The sequence below is a fragment of the Strix aluco genome, chromosome 4 (assembly GCF_031877795.1).
Source record: "Strix aluco isolate bStrAlu1 chromosome 4, bStrAlu1.hap1, whole genome shotgun sequence".
NCBI classification, from domain to species: Eukaryota; Metazoa; Chordata; class Aves; order Strigiformes; family Strigidae; genus Strix; species Strix aluco.
Window position 1 is genome coordinate 127,564,872 of NC_133934.1, and position 27,293 is coordinate 127,592,164.

Sequence of the window (27,293 nt, forward strand, 5' to 3'; positions counted from 1 at the left end):
CTGTGCAATCGTCTGGAAAACATATCACCGAAGCAAGCTCAATCCAATGGGCTGTCTCTTGGATTTAATAGTTATTATTAATATACGGAGGTAAATATGGCTTTATTAGCTCCTGCCATACTTCGAGTACAATCCCATATTATAAATAAATAGTGAAGCAGTGAGCTAACAAAAACACCAATAAATAGCAACACACCACATAAGTATTTAAAAGCCCCTAGTGGGAGGCTCTGCAAGTTGCTGTCTGAAGACGGTGCAATTAAATATAATATAATATTGTGATAATAAATAGTGAGAGGTTGGGTGAGCTGCTCCCAGCAAGTCTGTGGTGCTGCTGCCTCTCCGACAGCCATTTCTGCAGAGTTTAAGCTTTTGTTGAAGTGACAAAGAAGTTTCTGTTTGTTCTCCTTGGAAATTCAAGATGCTGTTCAGGCACTGACGTGGGTGTCTGGCTTTTTATCTGGGGACAGGCTGCCCATATGATGCTCCAGAAAAGCACAGTGGTCCTCGACCTGACAGACACTGGGAAATCCCATCTCTTTTTTGGGGACAGAGAGGTAGGGGCAGCGCTTGGGGGTCCCCATATTGACCCTGTGCATGGAGGGGTCTCATGACAGGGACAGTGGCATTGAGAAGGGAGATAACCAGGGGTTAAAGGCTCTGCCCAGTTGGGTCTCCAGTGGCAGAGAGGACTGCGATGGCTGGTGGGGCTACAGCTGGTCCTGCACCACAGTTCAGCAGATGGGCGACCACCTTCCCATCAGTGCTGCTGGGATGGTGCCCTCCATCACTCAAAACTCAGGTGTTTCTGAGCACCCTGGAGCTGGCCAGGGCTTGTACCAGTGCTGCAGGGCATGTCCATCCCAGCTGCGTGAGTGCTGGAGATGGATTAGGACCCACTCTGCAAAATACAGCTCCAAATAAAACCTGCTTCTGGTAAAGAAGTGTTTGAGACATCAGTCAGATGTGGCCAAGACAACAGATTTCTCTGCAAAAAATCCCAACAACGTGTGTAACTAAAGAGGGCTCCACCCCAGAATTAATTCCTGGCTTCTTAAAAAAGAAGAAATACAAAGGTGGTTGTGATTACTTACCCTTTCTAAAGATTTGAGCAGGTTTTGTCTTTCTTTTAGCTTTTGGATACTGATGACTATTTTGTGTCTTGCACCTTTGGTAACATTCTGCAAAAACAGCACAAACCTGGCATTAACATTTCCACAGAACAGCTGGGTCAACCCAAATCCTTCCTCCCCCAAAACCAAAAAGGGCTGCTATAAATTAATCAAATTTCTGAGCACAGGGATTAGCGAGGGACATAGAATATCACTTAGAGACTTGCTGAAGATAGAGATTTCCAGCTAGTCCATCCCTCCCTGGTACATCTCACACAGTGAAAGCAAAGGTGCTGACTGGCCCTCTTCATCCTGAGGATAACGCAGAGGTAAATCTGAAAGTGGACCCATTTTCAAACGTTAACAAGGCAATTGGCCATCAAAGCCCCACTGACTTTAAAGGAGTTGGGTACTGCAGACTGTGCCCTTGAAACTCCTGAACTTAATCCCAACTGGAAAATTAGCCAAGCGCAGCTCCCAGTGACGAGACTTCCATGCTGGGACTCCAGTAAGAAATCTGGGACAAGGCCTTTTTCAGGTACAATGTGTTTTTTTTTCACTCCCCAAGACCCAGTTTTTCTTTCTTTGTTTGCTTCCCAACCACCTGCGGGCAAAACGCCTTCCATGTGAAGACACAAAAGAGGTGTTGGAGGCATCTCATCTACCGACTGCACAAGCATCAGGAGCATGGCCGATGGCTTTACAAGTGACATGGGACGTACTTGCGCCTCGAGCTGGCATTCGGTGAGGGCCATCATCTCCTCGTACGTCATTTGTGAGAAGAGGGCAGCGTACTTGTGCAGCCGGAGGCTCTTCAACCAGGCTGGGACATCTGCAGCACAAAGGTAAGGAGATGAGAGCTCCCGTTGAGTTCATGACACCGCTTAACCACGCGCAATAGCATCAGCAGCGACATGAGGAGTTGATTAGGCGCCATCCACCACCCCACCGGTGCTTCAGGCACCTTACTGAACTTCACAGACCTTGTGGAGGATGTAGTGCCATGGTAGGAGGAACCAGCCCCCAGATGAGGACACGTCCTCAGAGGTTGGGCTTCTGCGGCTGAGCCACTGGGAATTAGCCCACGGGAGCCGGCGTCACGCCAAGCTCCTCACTGCCCTTTCCCCAGGAACGTGGGAACTGCTGAAGCTAACGGCATGGCTGAGCTTTGGATGAACAAATGGCTGTTTTGCAGATGGCAGACACTGATTTATGGTGTGAGGGAAGATGGTATGTGCTGAAAATTTAAATGACTGCTTAAGGAGAAATAAAGAGATTTTTTTTTTTTTTCGAGCATGGAAAAATGAAGTGCCATCAAAGACAGTCCCACAACCTGTTTCAGAAGGATGACTTGGGAGCTCAAAATATACTGACTGGAAATGATTTCTTCCTTCCCAGTTGTTATCTGCAGTGTAGCACCTCTGTGCCCAGCTGGATGGGTACCCAAAAATACTTTCATCCTCCTGACATCAGTGTGGTTTCACAGAGAGGGACCTGGGAGGGGAATCCTTCCTCTGCAACACGTAAAACCCCACCAGACCCCACGATGGGGTGTTCTCCACGGGGAACGCAAAGGGATACGAGCCTCCCCTGCTTCAGCCTGCTCAGCAGCTACTCTGGGTGTTGCAGGTTTGGGGGACCCGTGGTGACACCCCAGAAGGGAGAGGGGAGCCCTGCAGATATCTGTGCTGCAGCTCAACACCGTGCCTGTGATGACGCTTTTGGTTTGCATCCTAAAGGCTTCAAATGCTGTGCCAAATCGGGACCTGCTTTATTTAGCACCTACAACCCGACAATAGCTCTGCCTTAGCCTACAGAGCTCACACGCTCCACTCCCAGCAATAATGCCCTTGTCCATCAGTCCTTGTCCCCTTCCCTGCCAGCGAGACACCCAGGAGCCCTGTTTCAACCCACGCTGGGTGCAGTAACAATGAAAAATCTGTGTTTCAACCCTAAACCCCACACCTTGAATGGAGAGAGCTTGGGAAATGTCTTTTTTGGGCTAAATACAAATTAACAGCAACACCTCCCCTCTCTTTGATCATTCCCAAGTCGATGTAAGGGGTATATGTCGAGTGGGGGGCGGACCCCACGTCCCATGGCAGGCAGGGGCTGTTGGTACAGGGGAGCCCGAGGGCAAGGAGTGATGGCTGGTGGCGAGGCTGCCCTGACAGGGTTCCTCTGCCCAGCGTGCCCACCGAGGGGGAGGAGGAATGGGGGTTTGCACCATTTTCAGGAGGGATTTCTACCCACTATGTGCTTCTGCTGCCATGATGGGGCTGCTGAGGGTGCTGGTGCTCTGCTCAGCATCCCCACAGACAGCGTGAGGACAACCTTCAATGGCCATGTCCAATAACCTTCACTAGTGTAGCCAACCTCAAAGGTTTTCTAGGCTGATCTGACTGCAAAGCGTGAGGCCAGACTTGCTTCGGAAAGGGATGAGACGATGCGAGGAGGACATCCTGCAGTATGGATAGTCTCTGTCCAGAAAGCCCCACATTGCTGAGTGCCAGATGCAAGTCAAGGATCGTCACAGACCTCTTCCCGAACCAACACCTCACCACTGGAGGGGACAGGGCAAGATGGACCATTGGTTTGGTCCCCTAAGGCAATTCTTACATCTGCCAGAAGTCTCCTGCTGCCCACTGCCCAGGCTGATGCCAAACCCCACTCGCATCCAAGAAGAGGATGCAAATGGCTCCAAAATGCTGCATTTTGCTCACGTTCTCCGTCCTCCGACACACATCAGGATTTGCGTTTCAATGAAATTCCTCAAATGCTGCCCAGAAGGAGATCAACCCCACACCAAACACCGAGGAAAAGCCATTACTGAGCATGGACAGGCTGAACTTTGCTGTTTTCCAAAAGTCCCAACATACAACAGTCCTAAAACCTGCTACCGGAGGCCTCTTAAACTGATATTCTGTTTAAAAAAATTAAGAGCTATCAGCAGAAAGCCCTCTGTTTCCAGCGTGGGACTGGCAGGCTTGAATCTCAACTTCATTTTAGCACAAAACCACACCATTTTAGTGACAACATGTCTACCTCAGTGTACCTGATCCCATGTCTGTGGGGGCATGCGCCTTTGGTACACATCCATGCTGATGGCAAAGCCCGCAGGGATACTTTCAGAAGAGAGATGCAACTTCATATAGACATGAAACCCTGCAGAAAACCCATCTCCAACCCTCAGAGCACAGAAGCAGCTCTTCTTTCTCTCTGCATCAGCCCCCCCTGGACCACCTCCTAATTTTGGGGAGCTATGATGGTCCCAGAACCCCCTTGCCAGTGGGGCTGGCAATTCTGGGGGCGGGCAGGGGAGAAAGAACCACCCCAGCATGCAGAGGGATGGTGGTGGAGTCTTCCCCCTTCCCACAGGGAAGAGGCAACCAGGAGGTGCAACGTCATCTAAGGCGATTTCATGGTCCTTGGAAAGTCAGATTCCCTAATGCTCCCCACGGAGCAGTGAGCCGCCCACCCGCAGAGCTATTCTTTAATCACCGATTACCGGGAGCTAATTGCAAAGTCATGGCACGGCTGTCAGAAATGCTGCATCTGATGTGAGCAGCAAAGCGAGGACTTCCATGCTGCTCACATACATCGTCCCCTATAGGCATTAAACACCAGAATTCGGCCGGCACATGTATATCTGGGTGCTGGCATGGAAATTCAGAAGGAAAACAATTCACCCTGCCATATATATACACAAAGGCCAATACACAGGACATCTTCAGAAGTGCCCTTATGGCACATCATGCTAAGCCATGGACGTACTCGCCGCAGAAACCCCCAGCTCTACCCAAACCCTCCTCCCAGTGCACCCCAAGCTGTGCCCCAGGAAGGGATGGACAGACAGATGGATGGGCTCCGCGTCTTCCCCCTAGAGAAACACCTGGGAAAAAGCCAAAGGACTCTCTTCCTTCAGCATGAGGATAGATAGAAAGGAGAGAAATAGGTGACAATAGGGCACGAAGATAGATGGAAAGGACAGAAATAGGTGACATTAGGGGAGATGAACTGCTAAGCCATGCTGGATGGGGCTCTCTTGTGGAAGCCAGGCTGGATGGGCCTTTGACGTGGGTCTGGTTTCCCCACTATCCTCCTGGATGCCCTGGAGGGTGTTAAAGAAGGAGCAAGCTGACCAGAGGCACGGGTGACACCAAGCCACCGAGAGCCTGCAGGCGCACAGGGAGACGTGGCTGCAATTCAGAGAAGGGACTTGGCAAACCGAGCAACCGGTCTGGATGAAATAAGATGCAACCCAATAAAAATGCACAGAGTTGTGCGTTTCTGTAGGAACAAGAAATGGCACAAACTGAGGGCAGGGAACGGGCAGTACTTTTTTTTTTCAGGAAAGCTGTGGGGATACAATGGGTCACACGCAGCCTGCGGTGGTGTGTTATTTGAGGACGATGAGCTATACAGTCACAGGAACGCTGTCTGTACGGCAAGCAAGTCTCTGCTGTGCTCCCGAGTCTGGTTTTGGGCAACACACCTTCAATAAAATACGGACTTTCTGCAAAAAACCTGGCAGAGAGAAACACGAACAACCCCAAGTTTAGAAAACACCATCTGGGAAGAAACTGGATTGGTTCAGTCAGAAGAAAATACAGCGGAGGGGGAGGACACGACAGTCGTAGACACCAGAGGCTGTAGACATCTGTTTTGCACATCCCCAGACAGTGGGACAAAAGCAATTTGGCTGACAGCAATGGGGGGGAATCAGGTTTAGATGTCTGCAAATCTTCCTCCAGAGAAGGAGGATGCCTGGGAAGGGATGGCCCGAGGAAATGCAGCCACCTCCCCTCGGAGGGCTGCATGCAGCAGCCACAGGCTGTCTTAATACACGGAGTTTATTTAATTGATTATTGCTCATGGACAGCCTGGGCAATAGCACCTTTGGGTTCTGCAGATTTGGCTGTAGATCGATTGCTTTGCACTGGAAAGTTTCTAACCGTGCAAGTCCCAGAGCTGCAACTGTGGATCACAGGCAGCCAAGCTCCCCACGATCTGCCCCCCAGCTCCATTGGCAGAAATGTGGAGAAACAGTGTTAAACAGACCCCTCTGCACCACTTGCTCCCAAAAGGGGTCTCCCTGGCCTGACAGACTGCAGGATCCGGCCCCAGGCATGGAAAACCTTGTGGACCCTTCACGCTGATTGCAGCTTAGCCTTCAACATGCTCATGGTGACCCCTCTGACCCTGCCTGCCTGCCGGACCACCATAAGGTTATGCAGGCAGCGAGAGCCACAGGTTGGCACCGAGCCCACAGCACCACTGGAGACGGAACACTCCCTGGCTGTGCCACCTGATTAGGTGTTCGTTAGCGAGCAGAAAAGCCCGGCTCTGTGAGGCCACTGTGCTCAGAAAACTCTCCTGTGACATCTACAGCCCATTGCTCCCACCCCAGGGCAACGCTATGGTGCAAAGTCCAGCCAGGGAGAGGGCTGAGCCCCGAACATCTATCTCACGGGAGAACCACGAGGGGATTTTTCATGCATTTATCTCCTGCACATCAAAGTCCTACAGTGCCAAGTCAAACGCAGTTCAACATTACAGAGATTTACACATATCTAGATTTGTCTGTAATTAGAATAAAATCAGACCTTATGACTATTTAAAAAATACAATTATTTCCTTATTCTGATACATCACTGGTCTTTACACAATTGAGTTGCTTTGCATTAATGAAAACTGCAGTTGTTTAAATCACTTCTGATAGCTGCGGGTTCATTCTTAGTCATTTTGTCTGTCACAGGAATATACAGTCTGTGCATTTGCCCAGTTTTTATCTATTTATTCCTCTACAGCCTGAAGTTTGCTCTCCATCTTTGACTGCAGCAATAGGGTTTAGTTTCTGCCTTGTTTACCAACAGGATCGCATATATTTATTGCTAAGAGTCTCTGTGAAATGCAGGCATAATGGGAAAAACAATCAAAAACCACAGAATAAATTCACTGCAAACAAGTATCTTAATCTAAAACTTCCCCAAATACTTGGTGGGTACCAAACACCACAATGGTAAATCACACATGGCTTACTAAACTTACGCTAAGCTATTTTTCACCGTAATAAAAAAGAAAGAGAAAAGAGCACCACTCACAGCCAAAAGCCACAGGCTATGGAAAAAATCCAGCTTTTTGGAAAGGTGACAGCTTGCAGGATTTTGGGGCAAAACCAGCCCACCGGCACCCAACTGTAAGATGTCAGATCAGGACCAGCCGCTGCTTAAAAGAAAACCTAACTTATTCCCCTAAACCTAAATCCCTAAGCCGGGAAGAAACGCTGAAAGGCCCCGTTTGGTTACGAGGACTCTCACCCAAAACCACCAACCGATCCCGCGCTGCCGGGAAAACGGCTTTTCCCCTCCTGCCTCTGGGTGCTGGGGTCGGGGTGGGGGGGAGGCATCTGTTTTTTCACTCACCTTTCATCCCACTCCCTTCCTCCTGGAATGTGTTACGAGCAGAAGGCTGATCTTCTAAATGTTCACTCCCACCACTTCCCGAAGAGGCTACACTGCTTTGTGGAGACAGGGGGGCATGATCGGAAGGGATGCACTGGGGTCCTCTAGCTCGTAAGTCCTCATGAGACATCCATCCATGTCCTAGAGGTTGGTTTGGCACATTCATGGGTGGGGTAAGGGACACAGAGCGTTTCAAAGGGCTGTGGTGTGTCTGGCCTGAGAGAACTGAAAAAAAAATAAAATCAAAGAGGTTATTCCCCCCTCGCGGCCCGGGATACAGCAAAGTCCCCCGCAAAAAAAATTAAATGAAATCATAAAATGCGTGGTGGTCGGCCACGGTGCTTCGCTGATGGCTTCGCGGTGCCCACGGCTAGCTGAATCCTACCCTGAGCTCTCCGCTTTGCCTCCCAGGAAGCAAAGGGGACGGGAGTACCTGCAAGGAGATGGGGTTACACGAGCTATGTTGGCTTGCTTAAAGAAAAGTGGATTGCTTCTCTAGGAAAAAAAAAATCGAGCAGCTCTGGAGGTGTTCCCCGGGCGGACTCACGTACCGACAGCAAACCCGAGGACGGGACCGTGGCGGGTGCTTGGCTGCTGTCTCTCGCCAACCCTGGAGCCTTGCAGGGAAGACACCGCTGCTGTTGCAGGTGTAATGGGAATTTTCAAGCGACTACACTGAAGCCATGAAACTTGCCCCACTAAAATCATCCGGACCCATATCTTTCTGGGAAAGGCATAAAAATCCCCAGGATGGGAATGTCCTCACACAGACCCAGGGGAAGCTGCTCTTGTTTCTCCCTTTGGGTTAGGACTTGGCTTATGCCTCGAAGTACAAGCTTAACGTCATCACAGAGGTGCTTATCATCCATAGAAGTGTCTAAGCCTTGTTGAGTCCTACTAAGATCTTGCACTTAGTTAAGCCATCACCAGCAATGAGAGCATCCCAGCTCAACCACCCATCAGGTGCGCTTCCAAGCACATGCCTTTTAACCCTCCACAAAAACAAACACCCAAAGCAGCGGTGAAAACACACCCATGACAAAGAGGTGAGGCTGAATCCCCCCTAAAAAACAATCTTTGAAAAGCTTTGGATTTGTTTTTCCTTCCCAGCTGCATACGGGTTTGCATTTCCTGGCTGAAATTTTGACACCACCAAGATGAATTTGTTTTTAACAAATAACTTTAACACCATCTAGGAAAAGAGGGATGCACCAGCTCCGGTGATTTGGTGTTATTTCTCAAGAAAGGCTTTACAATGGGTAGGTATTTACTTGCCTTTCAGTCAAGCACAGAAATATGTCTTATGTAGGCTAAAGTATTAAAAACACCCAAATCATAGATTTTTCTGACAGGTTTTGGTAGCAGTGTTGCAACCTGAATAGATTTTGAAATACAATTTTTACTGAATGGTCTCCATTTTTCATTGCTCTTCTTCCATACTGTCTCATTCATTTTTAGTTATCTCCTTAAAGATTCAGATTTCTTTTCCTTGGGTCTGTTGGTTAGTAGGGGTAATATTTAGAGGAAAAGATGGATATGGACAAACTATCTTTGTTTCCTGTAATGAAAAATGTATGAAAAGACTGGTCTGTTGGCTTAACAAAATTCAAATTCCATCATTCACAAAGTCACTAAACTGCTGGTTAAACCATAAATGCAGTTACTATATTTTAATGTACGGATTTCGGATGTTAATCACTTGTTTAATGTTTTATTGCAGTTACTCTCAATGAAATTAGTTGAAGTTCATGGGGGCTGTTTCCTGATAACCGAGACCAAAAGAATCTCTGGATCTAGCTGTTGCTCAGCCGAGCTGTGTCCGGGATAACTGGGACAAGATCCAGATCCAGTGCTACGGGAGGGTCCTTTCTGCTTTGCATCAAACCCAAGCCAACGCTGCTATTTTCAGTGTGCCCTTGGGTACGGAGGTGGGATCACATCGTGATCACGAACAGAACATCTGCACTGGTCTGTTAACAAGGTCTCATTTCTAGAAACGAGAGCAAATTCTGCAGAAGGACACTAATTTCTCAAAATTAGCGGCTCTAAGCTTCATTGCATGGTAGGTGAAATGAAAAGCAGATTTTCTGCTCGAGGGAAATCTGAGGGCAGAGGGGTTAAAATGACCTTTCAGCCCATATGAAACTAAAGCAAAAACTTTCCAATTTTTCTTTCAAAACCAAATTTCTTAACTCTACAAAACCTGGGGGAAATTCATCATTCCTGTTGCTTTTCCTCCCAAAGCACCAAAGCACTAAAGCTCCCTAACCCCTGTTTTCGCACTGGTAGGAGTTCATCAAAACCACTCACGGCTTCTCCACATGTGATTTCCTAATATAAACGAGTCTTGGTGGAAAACCCCCAGCCAGTGTGCTTTAAAAGTTAAGCCAGGTTTAATTCCCAGCTGAAGCCCGGGGGAAAACCTGCCATCAAAGCCATCTCTGCTGACCAGAAGCGGAATGAAAATGAGCAAGTAGCAGGGTTATAAAAGGAGGGGAGAGAAAAACACCAGAGATCGTTTGCATTTATTAAGCACCTGTAAAAAGCAGCTGGTGCCACATGCAGCTGATGGATGAGGCCAAAAACCTGTGGATTTCTGCAATGTCTAAATTGTTCCTATTTCTGAAAGCATTTTCTTCTACCAGCACATAACACTAACACCACGCTGTGCAGGAAAGCAAGGGAACGGCTTATGGTGAAGAATTTGTTCCCTTCCCATTAAATAACTATAGAAACATCTTCCAGAAGTCTCCTGGCAGAAAAGGATGTCAGCGAGGACCTGGGTTTGTTTTCAGAGCAGTGTTATGTTTCCTAAAGTTGTGATGCATCCTGATGGGGAAATACTGAAGAAGGTCTTGGCCAAGCTATTTCAGCTCTTGGCTTTGCAACTGTACCCCAAAGGCAGCACCGTAACGGGGCTCTGTAGATGTCACATCATCCTCCCAGGAGAAAAAAATATTTAGAATTTAAAAAATAATAAAAATGAGGGGAAATATGGGAAAAAAATGCTGAATCAGTTGAAATGCATCAGCAGGGCTGAGCACTGCAGAGCACCAGAGCCCCTTCTGTGCCTGCTGCTCTCAGTCGCAGTCACACGGCTGGGGGGATAGGAGCCACCCTGCACTTGTTGTAAGAAAAACTCTGGGTTAGGAAATATTTGTGCCCCTTGAATGAAGGAGAGATGCAGGGGAACGGGCAAGGCGAACAGGAGCCAACTGCCCCCTTTTAGGAGGCGAAGGGCTGTTCCGTCAGTCCTCCCTCTTACAGGGTGTACGCAGCAGCGGGTACCCGGTAGCATTTAAGACATCCTCTCCCCACCAAAATCTTGCAAACAAGAGGATAGTTTTGGCTTAAATCCAGCCCAGATTCCTTCCCGAGCAGCAATACCCTTGCAAACTGCTGCTCTTCCATCTTAATTTTATGTCCCCTAATTAGAAGCTGGTGTCGGCTGGAGGAGAAATAATGAACTCCACAGGATGGCCAGGAACAATTAGAAATCATCCAGTGCAACATATAGAAATTAGTTCCACTTCTTTCCCTGAGATAACGCAACACTGGAGTCCAACAGACCATGTTTTACTAAACCACAAGCATTTTTTACTGATCTATGAGTCAATTCACACATCTTCACGAGATGCAGTAGGGATAATTCCTCCGCAAAGGATGCCACAAGCAAAAAAAGTCACCAGCACTTTGAAACGACCCCAGCTACTCTTGGTACCAGAGATTATTTAAGAGCTCTTAGAACTGGACTAACTTTAGGCTCCGTTTAAGCCTTTCTGGCTGTAACAGACACCAGTGAGCAACAGTTTCTTGCAAACCCTCTTATCAGTTTCCATCAGTGCTCAGGCTTAAAAATGCTGTGAACCCCAGGAAGGCACCTGCCTGGTGTGCACACACCTCTCCCTCTTTTAATTTGTAACCCTCAGGAAGGGGATTAATAAATGTGCATATTTATTAATGCTGCTGCCTGTGTTCATGCCCTCAAGTTCTTGAAATAGAGGATGTAGCTAATGATTTTCAAAGGGACAGTTTAGTGTAGGTCCTTCCCTGCTTTTGACAATCCTGTGTGTTTTTTGAATGGTCCAAGGTGAACCCAGGGCTGTTGATGGCCGAGCTGGGACAAGTCACTCAGTCTCTTGCTAAAAGAAATGGTCCACGTGTGCTTTAACTTCAGGAGAAGGAAACTTTACGCTCAGCCTCATTTTTTTTTTTTTTTTAAATTACAAAAATCTTAAGCTTTAATTTAAAAAGGAAACCTAATATATTCTTCTAGGGTAAGATAAGCTTCCAGGAGGCGGCCAGAGGCACGCCTGCCTTTCTGAGCGCCGCAGCGGTGCAAGCTGGATGAACAAAGAGAGGAAACCACCGCTCCGAAGTGCAAGCCACGCTGGCACATGGATCCCCTACAACTTGTAAGCGTGTCCCACTTCTGGTTTAGAAGCGTTTTCCTGCCAGCTCCTTTCACCCGAGTATCCGATGGGACAGGGGCCAGAGCAGATCATGGTCCTCCCCACAATAAGTGGGCTAGTGTCGCCTCTTTCTTCCACCACCGCGGCTCTGAACGGCCGCAGAGGTTGTGCTCAGCCCACACCAGACTCTGTTTCCTTGAAAGAAAGCTCCTCGTGGCCTCCAGATCAGGGTCAGCTGCAATCCAGCAGTTACTGCTAAACATAACGCCTTTGAGATGAGCTTGGGATGTTTTGCATCCTAGGGAAAAATGTGATAAACAACCTGGAGCTAACCGTGCCGAGATGCACAAGGTGTTGCCGAAGTGCCCTCCGGCTTCAAACCAAGCTTGGCTTAATATTCCCAGAGGAAAAAAATTAAGAGGATGGAAGGAGTGATGGCAACGATGCAACCGATGTGGCGCGCGGGGCTCCCCATCGCAGGAGACGGCTGCATCCGCAGGGATGGAGCAGCAAGGAGCATCCCTGTGGGGCCACCACCTCCCTGGGCAAAACCAGCTTTATCACAGACCAAACACTGGCTGGGCTGGCAGGCACGACAACATGCTTATAGAAACTCTGAGGCTGCAAGTGCTTTCCCCATCAAGCCCTGGGTATAGGGGTTTTTTTATTCTCTCTTCCTTTTTGAAGTGGTGTTGCCTATTTTGGTAGGCAAGGGCTACTTTCAAGAGGGTTTTTGTTCGCTGAAGACCATGAGGAACAGCGTCAGACATTTGTGTTGTGGTTTCTCAGGGTTTCGGGCCAATTTTTCAGCCTGAGAAGGGAAAAGCCACCCATTCCTGTAATTAGAGCTGAGGAATTGGGCTCTGCAGGCAGACCTTCCTCCACACAGCGTGTGACGGCTGACAAGGTGCTCGCTTTCCCTCTGCCCCCATGCACCCTTCATTAAACCTGGCTTAAAGTGCTGCAAAAGTCCTTGACAAGACACACGTGGGGCTGATGTGAGCATTTCTAACAAGAGCCAGACCCATTGCTGGGTACAGAGGATTATTCAGACCATCTCCAGTCCTGGCGTGCCCTCCACCACTGCGTGGGCCTCACTGGGTCCCCAATATCCGAGGACCTTTAAAACAACCTCACAATCCTTTATACCAGCGCACAGTCCGTACAGCAGATTACAATTCAGAACAATGTCCTCCATGTAGCTGGAGAAAACAAAAAGCGCTGCAAGGTGCATGCTGAACTCTGTGGGAGATGGGTTTTTTTGGTTTTAGTCTAAAAATGGCACTTCTGGACTGCAAAGCTGGTTACGGTGCATCCTCATGCAGCATCTGATCATGCCCGTTTCCTTTTCTGGTCTGTAGGTACCTGGAGCAGCAGCTTGACCCCAGTTTGCTATAGGAAGCAGGGATGGTTTTAATCCACACAGTCTCTTGTGCAGCCTGGAGGCACCCCCACGGAGGGGGAATACTGAGCAGCTCCTGCAATGCCCCCCACAAAGCAACCACCAAGTTCAACTCGGCCCTCTCCTCCTGCTTGCTACCCCCGTCACGAAGCATCCTCTTCTCCAGGAAGGCTCCCCGCGCTGGCAGACCAATGCTCACGGCTTTTCCAGCGTTTCTGTGCCGAGGACCCTTGGAAACAGCTGCCGGTGGGTCACGCTGCCTGGCTGGCACCCAGCCTCGTTCCTGGGCACCTCATTCACCCACTCCTCGCGCCGCTGCGGGCAGCTCCAGCATGGCTGAAGCAGAACCTGATGGAACATTTTTCGGCTCAACATCCCCTAACCCTTGGAGCCTTTTCTTTGTGCCTTTTTTTTTTTTCTTCTTTTCTTCCTGGGTTTTGTGGCTGTGACTTTAACTGCGTTCGTATGGTGCTGGATAAACCATGTCCTTGCCTCTGAATCAGGGGCTGATACAAGTCACAGAGGGTGAAAACAAGGGTCCTAAATGCAAGCAGCCACTGGGTAGCTGTGTGCTTTAGGAAAAAAAAAAAGATATAAGCAGAGTGCTGCCTCGAGCAGAGAAATTAGAAAGAAGCACAGACTGCAGAAAAGCCTGTCAAGCAAATTCTTTTTAAAAAATGACGTTTTTAAACACGGTTTCCTGTTCAAGAAGCTGAACAGAGAAACAATAACCCATTTGTTGCTGCTTTCTCCAAGAAGTGCGTGTGAGGCCCCATCCAGGCTCAGCCGGGGAAGGGGACGTCTCTGCTGACCGCAGAGGGTTTTGCGAGTCCCTGCATGGCACGAGCACACGTGGAGCCACTGTTTAGCTCCAGGAGGAATTGCTGTTATTGTTATTTACTCATTTGTGTGGCAGCAGGAGCGGGGCTGCATCTAAAGGCGTGTAAACACAGCTCTTGGTGGCTTCAGCAATCCGACGGGATGTGTTTCTGGAAGGAAGCCCAACTTGTCTTGGCTGAGGAGCAGGAGCTCGGGAGCTGCTTTCAAGGTCCTTGCGTGGGGCTTCCCACCAGAGCATCCAGCAAGGCAGGAGCAAGACAGACCAAGTGTGAATCCTAACCGTGCTTTTACTTGCAGACAAAAGGATACACGCAACGGCGCCTCGGGGAGGTGGGAATCGGTGTTAGGGATGGAGGATTAGAGGCATGTTGCAAGAAGGTGCTGCCCTAAACCACGCTGCTCTCTGGGTAAATGCAACGCCCTGATCTCCAGGACAATACAGGTGGTTTCTCTCATACATTTATAGACAAACCACAGAAAAAGCAGTGTTCGGCCCTGGGGAATCCCGGTCCGTTAATAACAACACTGCTGTGCTGGACCAAGCCAAGTAATTATCCCCAAATTCACTGATTTTTTGCTAGGAGCCTCCCGGGGGAAATTCCTCCCTTGCTAACAACTCAAGCTAGATAAACGGTGCTGGGATGCAGAAACTCTCCTTCCTACGGTCCTTTTCTACCCAGAAGAGATGTCCAAGAGCATCTGCTCTGCTCAAGCAGCAGCCAGTGCTCCTCAGTGCCTCTACCAGCTCCCTGGTCTGAGGAGCATCTGCTGAGACTGCCAACAGCATCTGCTTCTACCACACGTTACACTTCAGATGGAGAAACCCCTCCATCAGTTACAGTCATTTCAGGAGGCCAAGCTGGAAGATGTACATCCTTTACGTATCAATAGGCAACCTGTGGGAAACTGCGAGTAAGAAAAGAAGAGTCTTAAGCTAATCGAAGGGGTGAATGTGAAACCTCTGGTATTGCCCCAAGAAATTTAGGATCCAATAATCCCTAAAGAGTCATTAAAAATCTGTGGAGTGAGTGCAGGGAGACGGCACACCTTCAGGAGTGACAAAATGCAGAAGGACAACGTGCATCTTACATGTTGTATGTCCCACAGTCATCACCCCACCATCATCCATGAAATTTCACCCAGAAAGAAACAAGACTTTGCTACAGCACTGTAGCCTTTTCCATCCTCCCCGATTTATCTGGGAACTTCTCCTCCCTTGTCTCTTTTCACCTGCTTTCACTCATTCAAAAAAGCTATTTAGTACTTCTCTCTTGTAAGCACCATGGCCCACATTTGGCAGAACAAATTCCTCTGCATTTCAGCCTTATTGGCTCCCTCTGGCCTCCAGCTCTCAGGGGCTCACACGCCCCATTCTGAGCACCCTCCTTCTGGGCTGGCAACTTCTTATTCCATCTCTTCTATCTTTTTCTTCCAAGAGCATAAAATCTTACCAGCTCCAGGAGAGAAGAAAAGCCTGTCGGGTCTTCGAGGCCTCTGAGGGGCAAATGCAGCATCACAGAATCCCAGAATCATCTCGGTTGGAAAAGACCTTGAAGCTCCTCCAGTCCAACCATGAACCTCACACTGACCGTTCTCAACTCCACCAGATCCCTCAGCGCTGGGTCAACCCGACTCTTCAACCCCTCCAGGGATGGGGACTCCCCCCCTGCCCTGGGCAGCCCATTCCAACGCCCAACAACCCCTTCTGCAAAGAAATCCTTCCTAAGAGCCAGTCTGACCCTGCCCTGGCGCAGCTTGAGGCCATTCCCTCTTGTGCTGTCGCTTGTTCCTTGGCTCAAGAGACTCATCCCCCCTCTCTGCACCCTCCTTTCAGGGAGTTGTAGAGGGCCATGAGGTCTCCCCTCAGCCTCCTCTTCTCCAGACTAAACCCCCCCAGTTCCCTCAGCCGCTCCCCATCACACCTGTGCTCCAGGCCCTGCACCAGCTCCGCTGCCCTTCTCTGGACACGCTCGAGTCATTCAATGGCCTTTTTGGAGTGAGGGGCCCAAAACTGAACCCAGGAATCGAGGTGCGGTCTCACCAGTGCCGAGTCCAAGGGTAAGATCCCTTCCCTGTCCCTGCTGGCCACGCTATTGCTGATACAAGTTCCCCACAGAGGAAGATGCAAAAGCTACTGCCCAGCAGGGACACCTCATGACTCCCCATATTACCAAATATCGAGCTCTGCAATGCTCCCCAACAGTCCCCAGCAGCAGTGGGATAGCCACGGCTGCTATCATCAAACATGCATTAATTCTTTCCCATTATTGCTCCAAATTAACTCAGCTCAGCTTTCCACCTCCTCTACATACCGACAGCACATGCATCCTAAAAATCTGCCCTCATCATCCTCCGAAACATTCCCGATTGCTCAGATATTGCTTTGCATTTGAGTTATGACACAGATCTCTGCGCCAGCTAACATGAGACTATATTGCTCAGCAAACAGGGCGGGGGGGACTATGGTTACAAGAAAACATCGAATGCAGAGCAACCAGCCTCGAATAAAATTGCATAACGAATGGGAACAGCAAACTTGAAGGGAAAATAAAATTTAAAAAAAAAAATTCAGCTTCAAGGCTGCCAAAACTGAGCCATTGATTACAGCGCATTTGATCCATTTGCATGCGGAGAGCTTTGCTTTGGAGCCGAGATGGAAACAGAGTCTTAATATAGCTGGAGAGAAAATATCCTTCTTGCACTCTCCTAACTGCACTTTGATAGGAAGCAGCCACAGAGCAGATGGTGCCTATATATAATCACCAGACCTATTATCCCAGCCTCTTTTAGTAATTTGAAGGATGTGATAACCACAAGGAGAGCGGCAAATATTCCCCCTCCCTCCCTCCCTTCCCCCTGCTATGAAAAATATAAAAAAAAAAAAAAAAAAGAGGAGGAAGCTATAATTATGGTAACGATTAAAAGAATTTCCAAATGAAGTAAATAACTATTTTGTGCACTGCTCCTTTAAACCAGAAGTCAAAAGTTAATTAAATAGCAGCATGTTACTGAGTCAGGAGAAGACAGCAAGTCCCCGTGCAGTCGGGAAGGAGACTGGAGTTGCTTTGGATGAATCCAAACCCCAGCACTCCCGTCCCTCCTTGGTGCCCTCCTGCCATTTCTCTGCAGCTGCTGTTTGATGGAGGGAGGGAAGAAGAGCTCATCTGTCTCCATTTCTTTACTTGCCAAAGCCTGGAGTTGCACAGTTTCAAAGGATGAGCGATGGAAAGGCAATTGTCTCCAAGGGTTTCTCACCCCACGAAGATGCTCAGGAAAACATCACAAATCTGATTTTCATGACATTGCGAGGGAAGGCTGCAGAAAGGTGGTGTCGGGAGGCTGTTGTGGAGCAGCAAAAACGGTTTTAGGGGGGGCTATATGCCTCTGCCAGCACGGCCCCTTCCTCTCCTTCTGCAGCTGCCTGCTGGGCACCCCAAAATACCTGCTGGCAACTAGCAGGCCAGGGGTGAGCTGGTGAGAGCAATCCCTAGCTGGAGGCAGCTGGAGACATTATTCATCAAGCACTTTATGGCCATAAGATAATAGTGGAGGTGCTGAGGAGCATCCCTGGGTACCTGGCTCCCAGACGGAGCTGCTGGCCCCACGCCGATGGTGGCTCTGGCAGTGATCCAACTGCAGATGGGGACCCACGGGGCGATTGGAAAAGCAAAACTTCACTCGGGAGAGAAACAAGCTCCTATGCAATGAGTAACCACAGCTTACTGTCGTCTGTGCCAGTATCCGACAGGCACCAGGGCGGCTGGTAAAATACACCCATGTCTAGGAGGGTCCATCCATCAACAAAACATCCCAGTCAACTGACATGGGAGACAGCTGAGGGGTCTGAGAGAATTACTGGGGATCTCTGACTTTGCTCCACAGCCCGGAGAGCATCAATCAGCTGTGCTGGTGGCTTCTGCACCGCTTCCAGGTCAGAAGCATGATTAATTGGCAACAGGAATCCCAAGGACTGTAGGATAACGCACAAAACCATCACTGCTCCTTCTTAACGCCCCTCCCCAAGACACCCGGGCTGCTGTAAGGAAAGTGGAGGCAGTGGAGGAGCCACAAGCTTCAAGTTCCCCCCACCCTGACTTGCAGGTCAAGGCTGGTGTCCTACCCCCCCACTGCCAATGGACAAGCAACGTGCTAATGGCTGTGCAAAACCAGGGCACACAGTCCCTGCCCTGAGCGCTTACGGTCGGTGATTGTGCCGGGATTTCACAAGTCGAGAGGGTGGGAGCGTCCCTGGGTGCTGCTGGAATAGAGGTTCCCAAATTAGGTGGCCTCATTCCAGCCACGAAGCTGAGGGGCCATCGCTCCCTCTGTAGGGTATGTGAATTTGGGAGCGGTGCCCTCTAAGATGTGTGGGCACATGCAAGGATCAAACCTTGCACGTACCAGGTTTGGAGGAAGCAACGGTGTGGTCCCAGAGGATGCATGTGTGACACGTCCTCTTTGGGGACAACCACGTGTCACCTGCTGGCACCTGGTGCTCCCCCTCTTCTTCACCAGCCAACACAGACCAACCACCCCCCTTTCACCACTTCCCTGACAACAGGGCTGTTTGCTAGGGCTACAGCAGGCTGGATTACGTGGATTATTTAAGTGCCTAGATGCATCTTTTGGTGTCGTGAGGGCTGGTTTAGGAGCACCTGCGTGCATCTGTACCTACCAGCAGCCAAAAGCAACTGGTGAAATCCACATATCTCAAGGTCCCCTCCCCTCTTTCCCTTTGGGACCGCAGCAGGGCCCCTCCTCCTTTCAGTCACATCTCTGCCTCCGAGCATCCTGGCTGATGACAGGCCGAGCAGAGGCAGGACCACAAGATCCAGCCCGCCGCCCACGTGAAAACCCACTCGCTGCAGCACGCTCGTGGCAAACGCGTTCGCTTCCCTGCCTACTCCCTCTGCTTGGCAAGCAGGTACCCAGCACTCGCTCGACACCCTGCCTACGGCAGGATCGGTGCACAGCCCCGAAGCGCTGCCTGCCGTAGGCTGCACATATGCCCCCCGTCATCACTCGCTCCCGCGCGAGAGCAGAGCGGGCACGGTGGGGAGGACCTCATCCCCATCTCTCTGCTGCCTGGGGCAACATCAGCTCTGCTTTGCTAACCTCATCCCCCCAGAGCCATCTGCATCCCCCCCAAAGCCAACTGCTGCTGGCAAGAAACTTCTTCTTCTGCCCCAAAGGTTGCGAGGCTGCGCGTCCCCTGCGAGCGATGCTGTGAATGGCAAGTCCCAGCTGATGGGAACAGGAGAGCCACCCTCCCAGATGCTGGCCTGGGGACAACCTCCAAAGCCATGTGAATCCCCTCTTTTTTTCCCTTCCAGTGCAGAGCATGATGTTTGGGAAGATGACAGGCAGGTTGATTAGCTTCAGTGACAGCCTAAGACCCCCATGGAGATGCACTGCAGGTGGGACGTCACCACCATGTTGCCCTTCGTCAGCCACCCCCCTTTTTGGCCAAAGACACAGAGAGAAGAGAGAGCCTCCAGAAGCAAAGAGAAGGAAATGTGTCAGAACAGGCTCAGAGGAGGAACAGAAAGAGCTGGGGCAGCTAAACTGAAGTCTCAAGGGTAGAACAGGTTCTGACCGTTGCTCAAGTACAAGAGTCCATCAAGACACTTCAATTCACAGAGTTAGGAAACACTGAACACAGCAACACGGATGCTGAAAGGTGACAGACCAGAAGGTAGGGCCAGACCAATTTCCTGCCCAAAGTGTCATCAAGCATCTTCACCTTGAGCCCTTGCAAGCAAGGGCACTGCAGAGATCACAGAATCATGGAATCAATCAGGTTGGAAAAGGCCTTTAAAATCATCGAATCCAACCATAAACCTAACACTGCCAAGTCCACCACTAAACCATGTCCCTAAGCGCCACGTCTACACGTCTTTTAAATACCTCCAGGGATGGTGACTCAACCACTTCCATGGGCAACCTGTTCCAGTGCTTGGTAACCCTTTCAGGGAAGAAATCTTTCCTAATATCTAATTTAAACCTCCCCTGGCACAACTTGAGGCCATCTCCTCTTGCCCTATCAGTTGCTACTTGGACTGTATGATAGGGCTGCCCTGATCTCTTCTATTTAGACAAACCCATTTTCCCAGCCTGTATCTTGGTGCTGCATGCCCAGACCACACAGACACGGGGGGAGCTGCCTCCTTCCCTGCACCCAACAACCACATTGGTGGCTGCAGTGGTCCCAGGGTGGGATGGCTCACCTGACTGCCCTGCTTGGAGACCAGGTCTGGGCAGCATGGGAGCTGGGCTGATGGTGGGATGAGCACACGCAGCTGGTCCATCAACTCAAAACATCCTGGCCAGCAGACCAGCTTATGGAGAATGGGCACAGCTTGCTCTGTTTTGATTTTGGACACCTCGCTGCTAACCAGAGGGTGAGGGACACAGCAAATGGAGTGACCTCAACAGCAGGAAGGGACATCAGCTATAAAACACAGCTCTGCAGTGACCACTCAAGAGCAGTAGCAGATTCCCCCCAGCATTGCTGACACACCAAAAGGCCATCGCTCTTGTCCTCCACTGGCACTACCATCTCCAATGCTTGATGGCTTCCAGGCTGAAGACAGGTTCAGCTCCTTGCTTGCTGAGTGATGGTCTGCAGAGCTGTAGACCTTATAGACCAGGGACCAAGTACTTGCACCTCGATTCCTGGGTTCAGTTTTGGGCCCCTCACTCCAAAAAGGACATTGAATGTCCAGAGAAGGGCAACGGAGCTGGTGCAGGGTCTGGAGCACAGGTCTGATGGGGAGCGGCTGAGGGAACTGGGGGGGTTTAGTCTGCAGAAGAGGAGGCTGAGGGGAGACCTCATGGCCCTCTACAACTCCCTGAAAGGAGGGTGCAGAGAGGGGGGATGAGTCTCTTGAGCCAAGGAACAAGCGACAGCACAAGAGGGAATGGCCTCAAGCTGCGCCAGGGCAGGGTCAGACTGGCTCTTAGGAAGGATTTCTTTGCAGAAGGGGTTGTTGGGCGTTGGAATGGGCTGCCCAGGGCAGGGGGGGAGTCCCCATCCCTGGAGGGGTTGAAGAGTCGGGTTGACCCAGTGCTGAGGGATCTGGTGGAGTTGGGAACGGTCAGTGTGAGGTTAATGGTTGGACTGGAGGATCTTCAAGGTCTTTTCCAACCGAGGTGATTCTGGGATTCTGTGATACTTTGATTTATAGATGGTCCAGGAAATCTGAATCTGCTGTTCAGAGCTGAATAAAAGATTATGGTTGGACTTGATGATCTTAAAGATCTTTTCCAATCTAAATGTTTCTATAATTCTATGTTGTCCTCACTCTCAGTCCTGTCTGCTATTGTATTTGTGCATTTTCTGCATGGATATGAGGACACAACTCTGCTCACACATTCTCTTTCTGTACAATGACTGTTTTTAAGCTACAGCATTAGCAAGATATTGTAGCAATGGGACACTGGCAAAGGGGGTGACTCCTAGAAATGCTCTCTGACAGTTACATGCAACACTATAGGGCATGAGCAGGACAACAGATGCCCCCGTCTACCACCGCTGAAAGGCTGAAGTGTAATAAAGGCCAACAAGCTTTTCTCAGTCCATCAGTAAGAGAAAAGCAAACAACATCAAAGGTGTCCCCTGGCAGGATGAGGGCCAGGGTGCCAAGTCTCAATACACTGCACAGCCAACAGAGGAGCAATTTCTGAAGGCAATTCCTGAGTACAAAGCTAATCCCTGCCCTGGCTAGAACAGTATATTTGTTTGCTTCACTGCTTTAACCTTATTAAGACTTTTGCACTCTTTATCTTTGAGCAAACAAAAGGGCATGTTTTGCTAACTTTGCATGGGAAGAACCATTACCCCGCATAAGTCAAACATATGCTGAGGACACACAATCCCCTTCAGGTGTTGCAAACGTACAGAGACAAGAATGTTCGACTTGCTGCCCATCAACCCAGCACAAATCAGGGTGCTCCTGCAGGTTAAAACATGCAGTTATTTCATTATCAAGCTCAGTTTGGATACTGGGTACGACAGGGTCATCTCCAGTGGTAGTCAGTGAGCTGTTGCACAACAGTGCAGGGGAGGGAGAGTCAGGAAACCCACACTCCATTCATGACAAGTGCTTTCTTGCTGTCGTTTCTTCCACCTCAATTCCCTGCTGACCTGGGGAAGAGCTTCATCATCTTGTTCATCTGCTCTCTCACTAGGCAGCCCATAACTGGGGCAAATGTTGGCAAAATCCAGCAAGCCGTGTCACGCACACACATGCTGACATACGGCTTAGTAGCTGCAGATCTGCCTGTAGGACGGTAGCTGGGATTGAGTCTCTTCTGAGAAAGAGCAACACGACAGAAAGCCCTTCCCAGGACAGTAGGGTCTTCACAAGCCGGCACTGGGCTTGTCCCAGAGCCACAGCCCCTGGTGGGTTTTCACATGACCCCACGGGACAGTCCTTCCTTCTGCAGGCTCTCCTGCTGCCACCAACATCTCTACTTTTCCTGTGACACTGGGAGTTTGGTCACCAGCACATCTTGCTGGTGCCACCTGAGCATGACTGAGAGGTAAGCATTTCTTGAGAGCTGGCAGGTGCAGGGGGAGAGCCATGAATGTGGACTGGCGTGCGTGGAAAGAAGCACGCTGATTTATTCCTTCTCTTCAGCTCTAGGGCAACATAAGAGATTTTTCTTTTTCAGGACAAGGAGGTTATATAGGTGAGTATTTCTCCTGCGTGGCACTGCTTGCTCTCCTCTCCCTCCTCGTAGACAACATAGTTTTCTGGCAGAGACTCCCATGGGAAGGGTGTAGCAGGCCTGAGCACTTGGCATCTTTCCGGGTGGAGAAGAAACGGAAGGGTGGCTGCAGACTGGCAAACAGCTTTGCTGGTCCAAGGACCTCTCTGTTCACTCACAGGGGAATCCAGGTAGCACAGCGACACCGAAATGCCAAAGTCTGTAACATCTCTCCCATACGGACACAGTCCCAATGCCTGGGATTTCTGCTCTGCAGGATATTCCACAGCAAGGTCTCAGTGTCCATACACGCCACCACCTCATTCCCTGGTGCCACCCACACCGCACCTCCAGGCCCTGCTGCCTCTCCAAGCGACCCAGGGCGCACACACCAGGGACACGGCGGGTGCTCACCCAAGGACAGGGCTGCGGGGCACCACCGGCCAGTCCAGGGACCTCATTCTCTTTTTGCAAGGACAGACAGGAGACAGACTCCTAGACACACAAGGCTCCAGTAAGACCAAGTGTTGCCTACCTTCTCTGGGGAACCCGATGTGCCATTGCTTTATGGCAGCACTACAGCCCACAGAGAGGCTGGGCAGTGCTCCTGTCCCCCAGGCAAGGTGACAACTGGAGACACTCACCCTGGCTGAAGTGTTGCCTGTGCTTGGCACTGAGCTGCCTCTTCTTCTGGACACATACTGGCATAAGTAGGTCCTTGCTGCTCTGCCAGAAAGAGCCTGGCTCTTAATTCAAATGTCTGGGACAAGTTACTGTTGCTCCTGCAGTAAAACCAAGACCTTCTGCCCCTGTGCAGAGACTTGCCCCCAGGAACCTGCTCTCCATGGGGAGTTTAAGTGCCCTGGCACTACACCAGAGGTGAGAGCACGGGAAAATCCCACCATACATTGATATAAGAAGTAATACTGTTATCCCCAGGTTATATACTGGGAGCAGAGGACCAAGACACTCATCCAGCAGATGCCAGGAACCAAATCTTTAACTCTATAGCTGTGGTTCAACAGGCTCACTATTGCCAACTGGAGTTGCTAGCACTCCTGCCAAACCTTGTGCTTTTCTTTCTCTTTGCTTGCTCGCAGACCTTACATCCAAATCAGACCCTTGTACCTGCACCCCACCTTCTCAGCGCTGGACAAGCCTGTTTAAGAGCAAACCCTCATCTCCTCTGCACATATTCCCTTCTGAGCAGGCGGAAAACACAGGGTTAAGCCACGCTGTACTTCCATTTGACAACCAAAACCTGCACCATCAGATCATGCTCAAGCGAAACCAATTACATCGGGGAAAGGAAGGAGCTGGAGCCCTCATGCAAGAAGCTTTTGGTCTGCAGCTTTGAAAGCCAGCTGCTGTTTTCTGTCCTTTCAGAGCTTCCAGGCCGCGTTTCCAGTGCAAAGACGTTGTGCAACCCAGGAGTTTTGCAACTGCTGCCTGGCTCGGCCGCAGAGCCGGGGCCCTGGGCTTCACCCTGTCCCACCACGCCTGGAGCAGCTCTGGCCTCCTGCCCACCTCCTCTCCCCAGCCCACGCCAAGGCTACCTTTACTCCTGGCACACTAAAGCTTGGCTTAAAGTTGCAGCTCAAGCTCTGCAGGACGGGCTGAGAAAACAGTTACGGTGATGCAGTGGATGGGAAGGAGCACGTGAACTTCCATCGCTTCAGATGAGTCTGTACCCTCAGACGGCTCCAGACCCAAACCCATCACTTACAATGCTGGTCCCGCTTCTGGATCACCATCACTGGCGTAAATCCAGAACGACGCCTTCAGAGCACTCCAGACTTGCCCTGCAAAGGCTGGAGAACTCCAACAACATCTCCTCAAACTTTGGCTAACACCAGCCAGCACCGTTAAGAGAGAGCTGGAGATGAACCAAGCCTGAATCAAGTCTCAAAGCCTGGGTCTAGGTCGAGTCAAAGACAAGGACAGCACAAAGCAAATTGTTATGTGAACTTCACCTACCCATATTTAAACCTGACGCCGTAATAGCATTACACCTAATTATGCTACAAAACAAGACGAAAGTACCTCAGGCAAGATCACCACATTACTCCTCCGGGAAAGACTTTGCCCCATTTTGGCATCAGGAACAGGCAGTGCCTTTATGGGGATGGGTCGGGGAAAGCCATGCCCTGCAGGGTGTTGCTGGATTAAGCCCCTGCCCAGATAAACACCTCTAAGTCAGAGGGAGAATTTAAAAATAATAACACTAAAACCTAAACAAACAGTAACAGTTTGAGGGCTTTGCTTTGGAATAAAAGATTAATAGATGTATTGATTGATTCAAGGGGCTGGGACAAAGGCTGACAGCCGTGTTTATTTTTTAGCATCTGTCTGTGGACTTACTGTGCTTGTGTCCGAGCAAATATTGCGTTAAGGAAGCTTATGAACTAACACATGAAGCGTGGTCAGGTCATCTCCAGCTCAGTCCACAGGTTGCCTGAACGTGCTGCCACCCAAATACATGAGCAGGAGTTACAACAGCTTAACATTTAGGAGTAGATGGGGCTGAAGATGTGTTTAGATGACTCAGCAGAGCTACTCAATGTGTTGACCCCAGTGTGATGCTTGGGGAAAAGGTTCCCTGTAGATGGACACTATAAACCTTACAGCTCAGAGCAAGACAGTGCGAGCGAGCTGCCCCAGTGCCACAAAAAGCAGCTCCTGTGGGATGTCGGGAAGGATCGGACTTATGGCACGGGACGCTGTGGAAAAGCAAGTGGCAGAGATGGAGCAGGGACGTGATCTTCCAGCAAAAGACCAACGTAAAGTGCAGGGCTGTACAGCCCCTGCTGACAGACCCACAAATGCTCCCATTCCAGTGCTATGCACACCTAATTCTGAAGAATTTAGGAAAAACCTCAGCTCAGGCACTGCTGAATAATTTGGCTGTTGCCTGGGTTTTGGCACCTTCTGCTACTACCTGGGGACCCTGCTGGGCAAGAGGTGGGTCACTGCTTCTGCTACAAGAGAAGCCTGCGTGTAAAAAGGCTCAAAGAAACACAAAGGGGTTTTGGAAAAGCGTCCTTCAAGACCTAACACATCTTGCAGAGCTCCACCACTGTCAGTGATGAACCTGCTGAACCCATCAGACCTCCCTGCTTCCAGCTCTTGACACGAGGAACCAGATCCCTTCTGAAGCCACCTCTTCCCACTGCCTCCCTGGTGGGTGAAGCCTTCAAACCGCCAGGCATGCAAAAACCACATGGAAGAACCTCGCAAAAAATAATCTCTGGAGAGGTTTAACAGACCAATTGCAAATACATTCATGGTTCTTCTCACCCTACCTCCTTGTTAAGCCTTTCCCAAGGGGCTTGGTCACCCTGAAACAGCTCTCCTCTGCAGCGTAGGGATCCAGCTCTCAGAGAAGCTGAACCTCACACACTCCCACGGCAGTAGGAGCTGGGGCTTCAAAGACGGGGGACAGGATGGGCATGATGTTCAGAGCTGGTGGAGAAGCTGAGACCCTTCTGCTAAAACCCCATGTGGCAGAGCAGGCAGCGCTGCCTGAAAGGATGGACACCGGAGAAGCAGGGACCAGGGTGTTACAGCAATAAACCCAGAGCCACGTTTCATATCACTGTCGGTTTGAAACACCACCTAAAAAACGTGCTTATTACAGGAGAGGGAAAAACCCAGAAGCCTTAAGCGACCATTTTAAAGCTTTCAGCTATTTAATTGTGGCTTTCCACATGCTGATAGAGAAGCCAGCGCCCTCGCCGCAAGAAGCCTCTCCTCCCCAAGTGCTCTCTGCATCCCTTATATCTAGGAAAATGCCAAGTCTCTTGGAGAGAGACCTCCTGAATGCCCCAAAGTGAAGGAGGACGTCCAGCCTTGCAGGCGAGATGGTGGCTGTCACCCAAGGTGACAGAGGGAGCGGGTGGGCAGAGGAGCTCTTGAACCCCACTGAGAAGATGCTTTGCTCCTCCTCTCCCAAGGATGGCTTGCAAGCATCACTGGCTGCTTTTAAAAACAGTTATAGACACACTGCATCTTCACACAAAACCAGTGATAAATCTCCAGCCACGGTGCTCTGCAGCATCCCCGAGTGCCCCGAGCCTTGGGCTGGACTCTGCATCATCCACTGCTCCCACCAAAGCCTGGCAGGGTCTCCATAGGGGAAGAGATACCCAATCCTCCTGGAAAACATTGAGGACTGGGCATCTAAACCCCCTGATCACCACCAGCTTCACTCCTCTATGTGCTGCAGATACAAGGGGATGTTTTCAGACATGCCCTGAAGACTGCAGATCCCAGCCCTGCTTCCAAAAATGATGCTTGTGCTTTGGGGCTCCAATCCCATTTCCTCCCAGTAAGTCCCCAGGTCACTTCTGGA

General features: G+C 50.1%; 1 protein-coding gene across 4 annotated transcripts in view; it reads right to left on the reverse strand.

Moving 5' to 3' along the window:
- SAMD4A (sterile alpha motif domain containing 4A) overlaps nucleotides 1-27,293 on the reverse strand; it is a 105,815-nt gene that overhangs the window by 13,198 nt on the left and 65,324 nt on the right. For 3 of the 4 annotated variants that reach the window (XM_074821104.1, XM_074821103.1, XM_074821102.1), the window contains exons 4-6: nucleotides 7,538-7,801; nucleotides 1,835-1,944; nucleotides 1,095-1,181 (exon numbers count right to left, since the gene is read on the reverse strand). In XM_074821104.1, the coding sequence (XP_074677205.1) occupies nucleotides 1,095-1,181; nucleotides 1,835-1,944; nucleotides 7,538-7,801 (461 nt within the window). The remainder of the gene's footprint in view (nucleotides 1-1,094; nucleotides 1,182-1,834; nucleotides 1,945-7,537; nucleotides 7,802-27,293) is intronic. The other variant, XM_074821105.1, reaches the window with a different exon arrangement.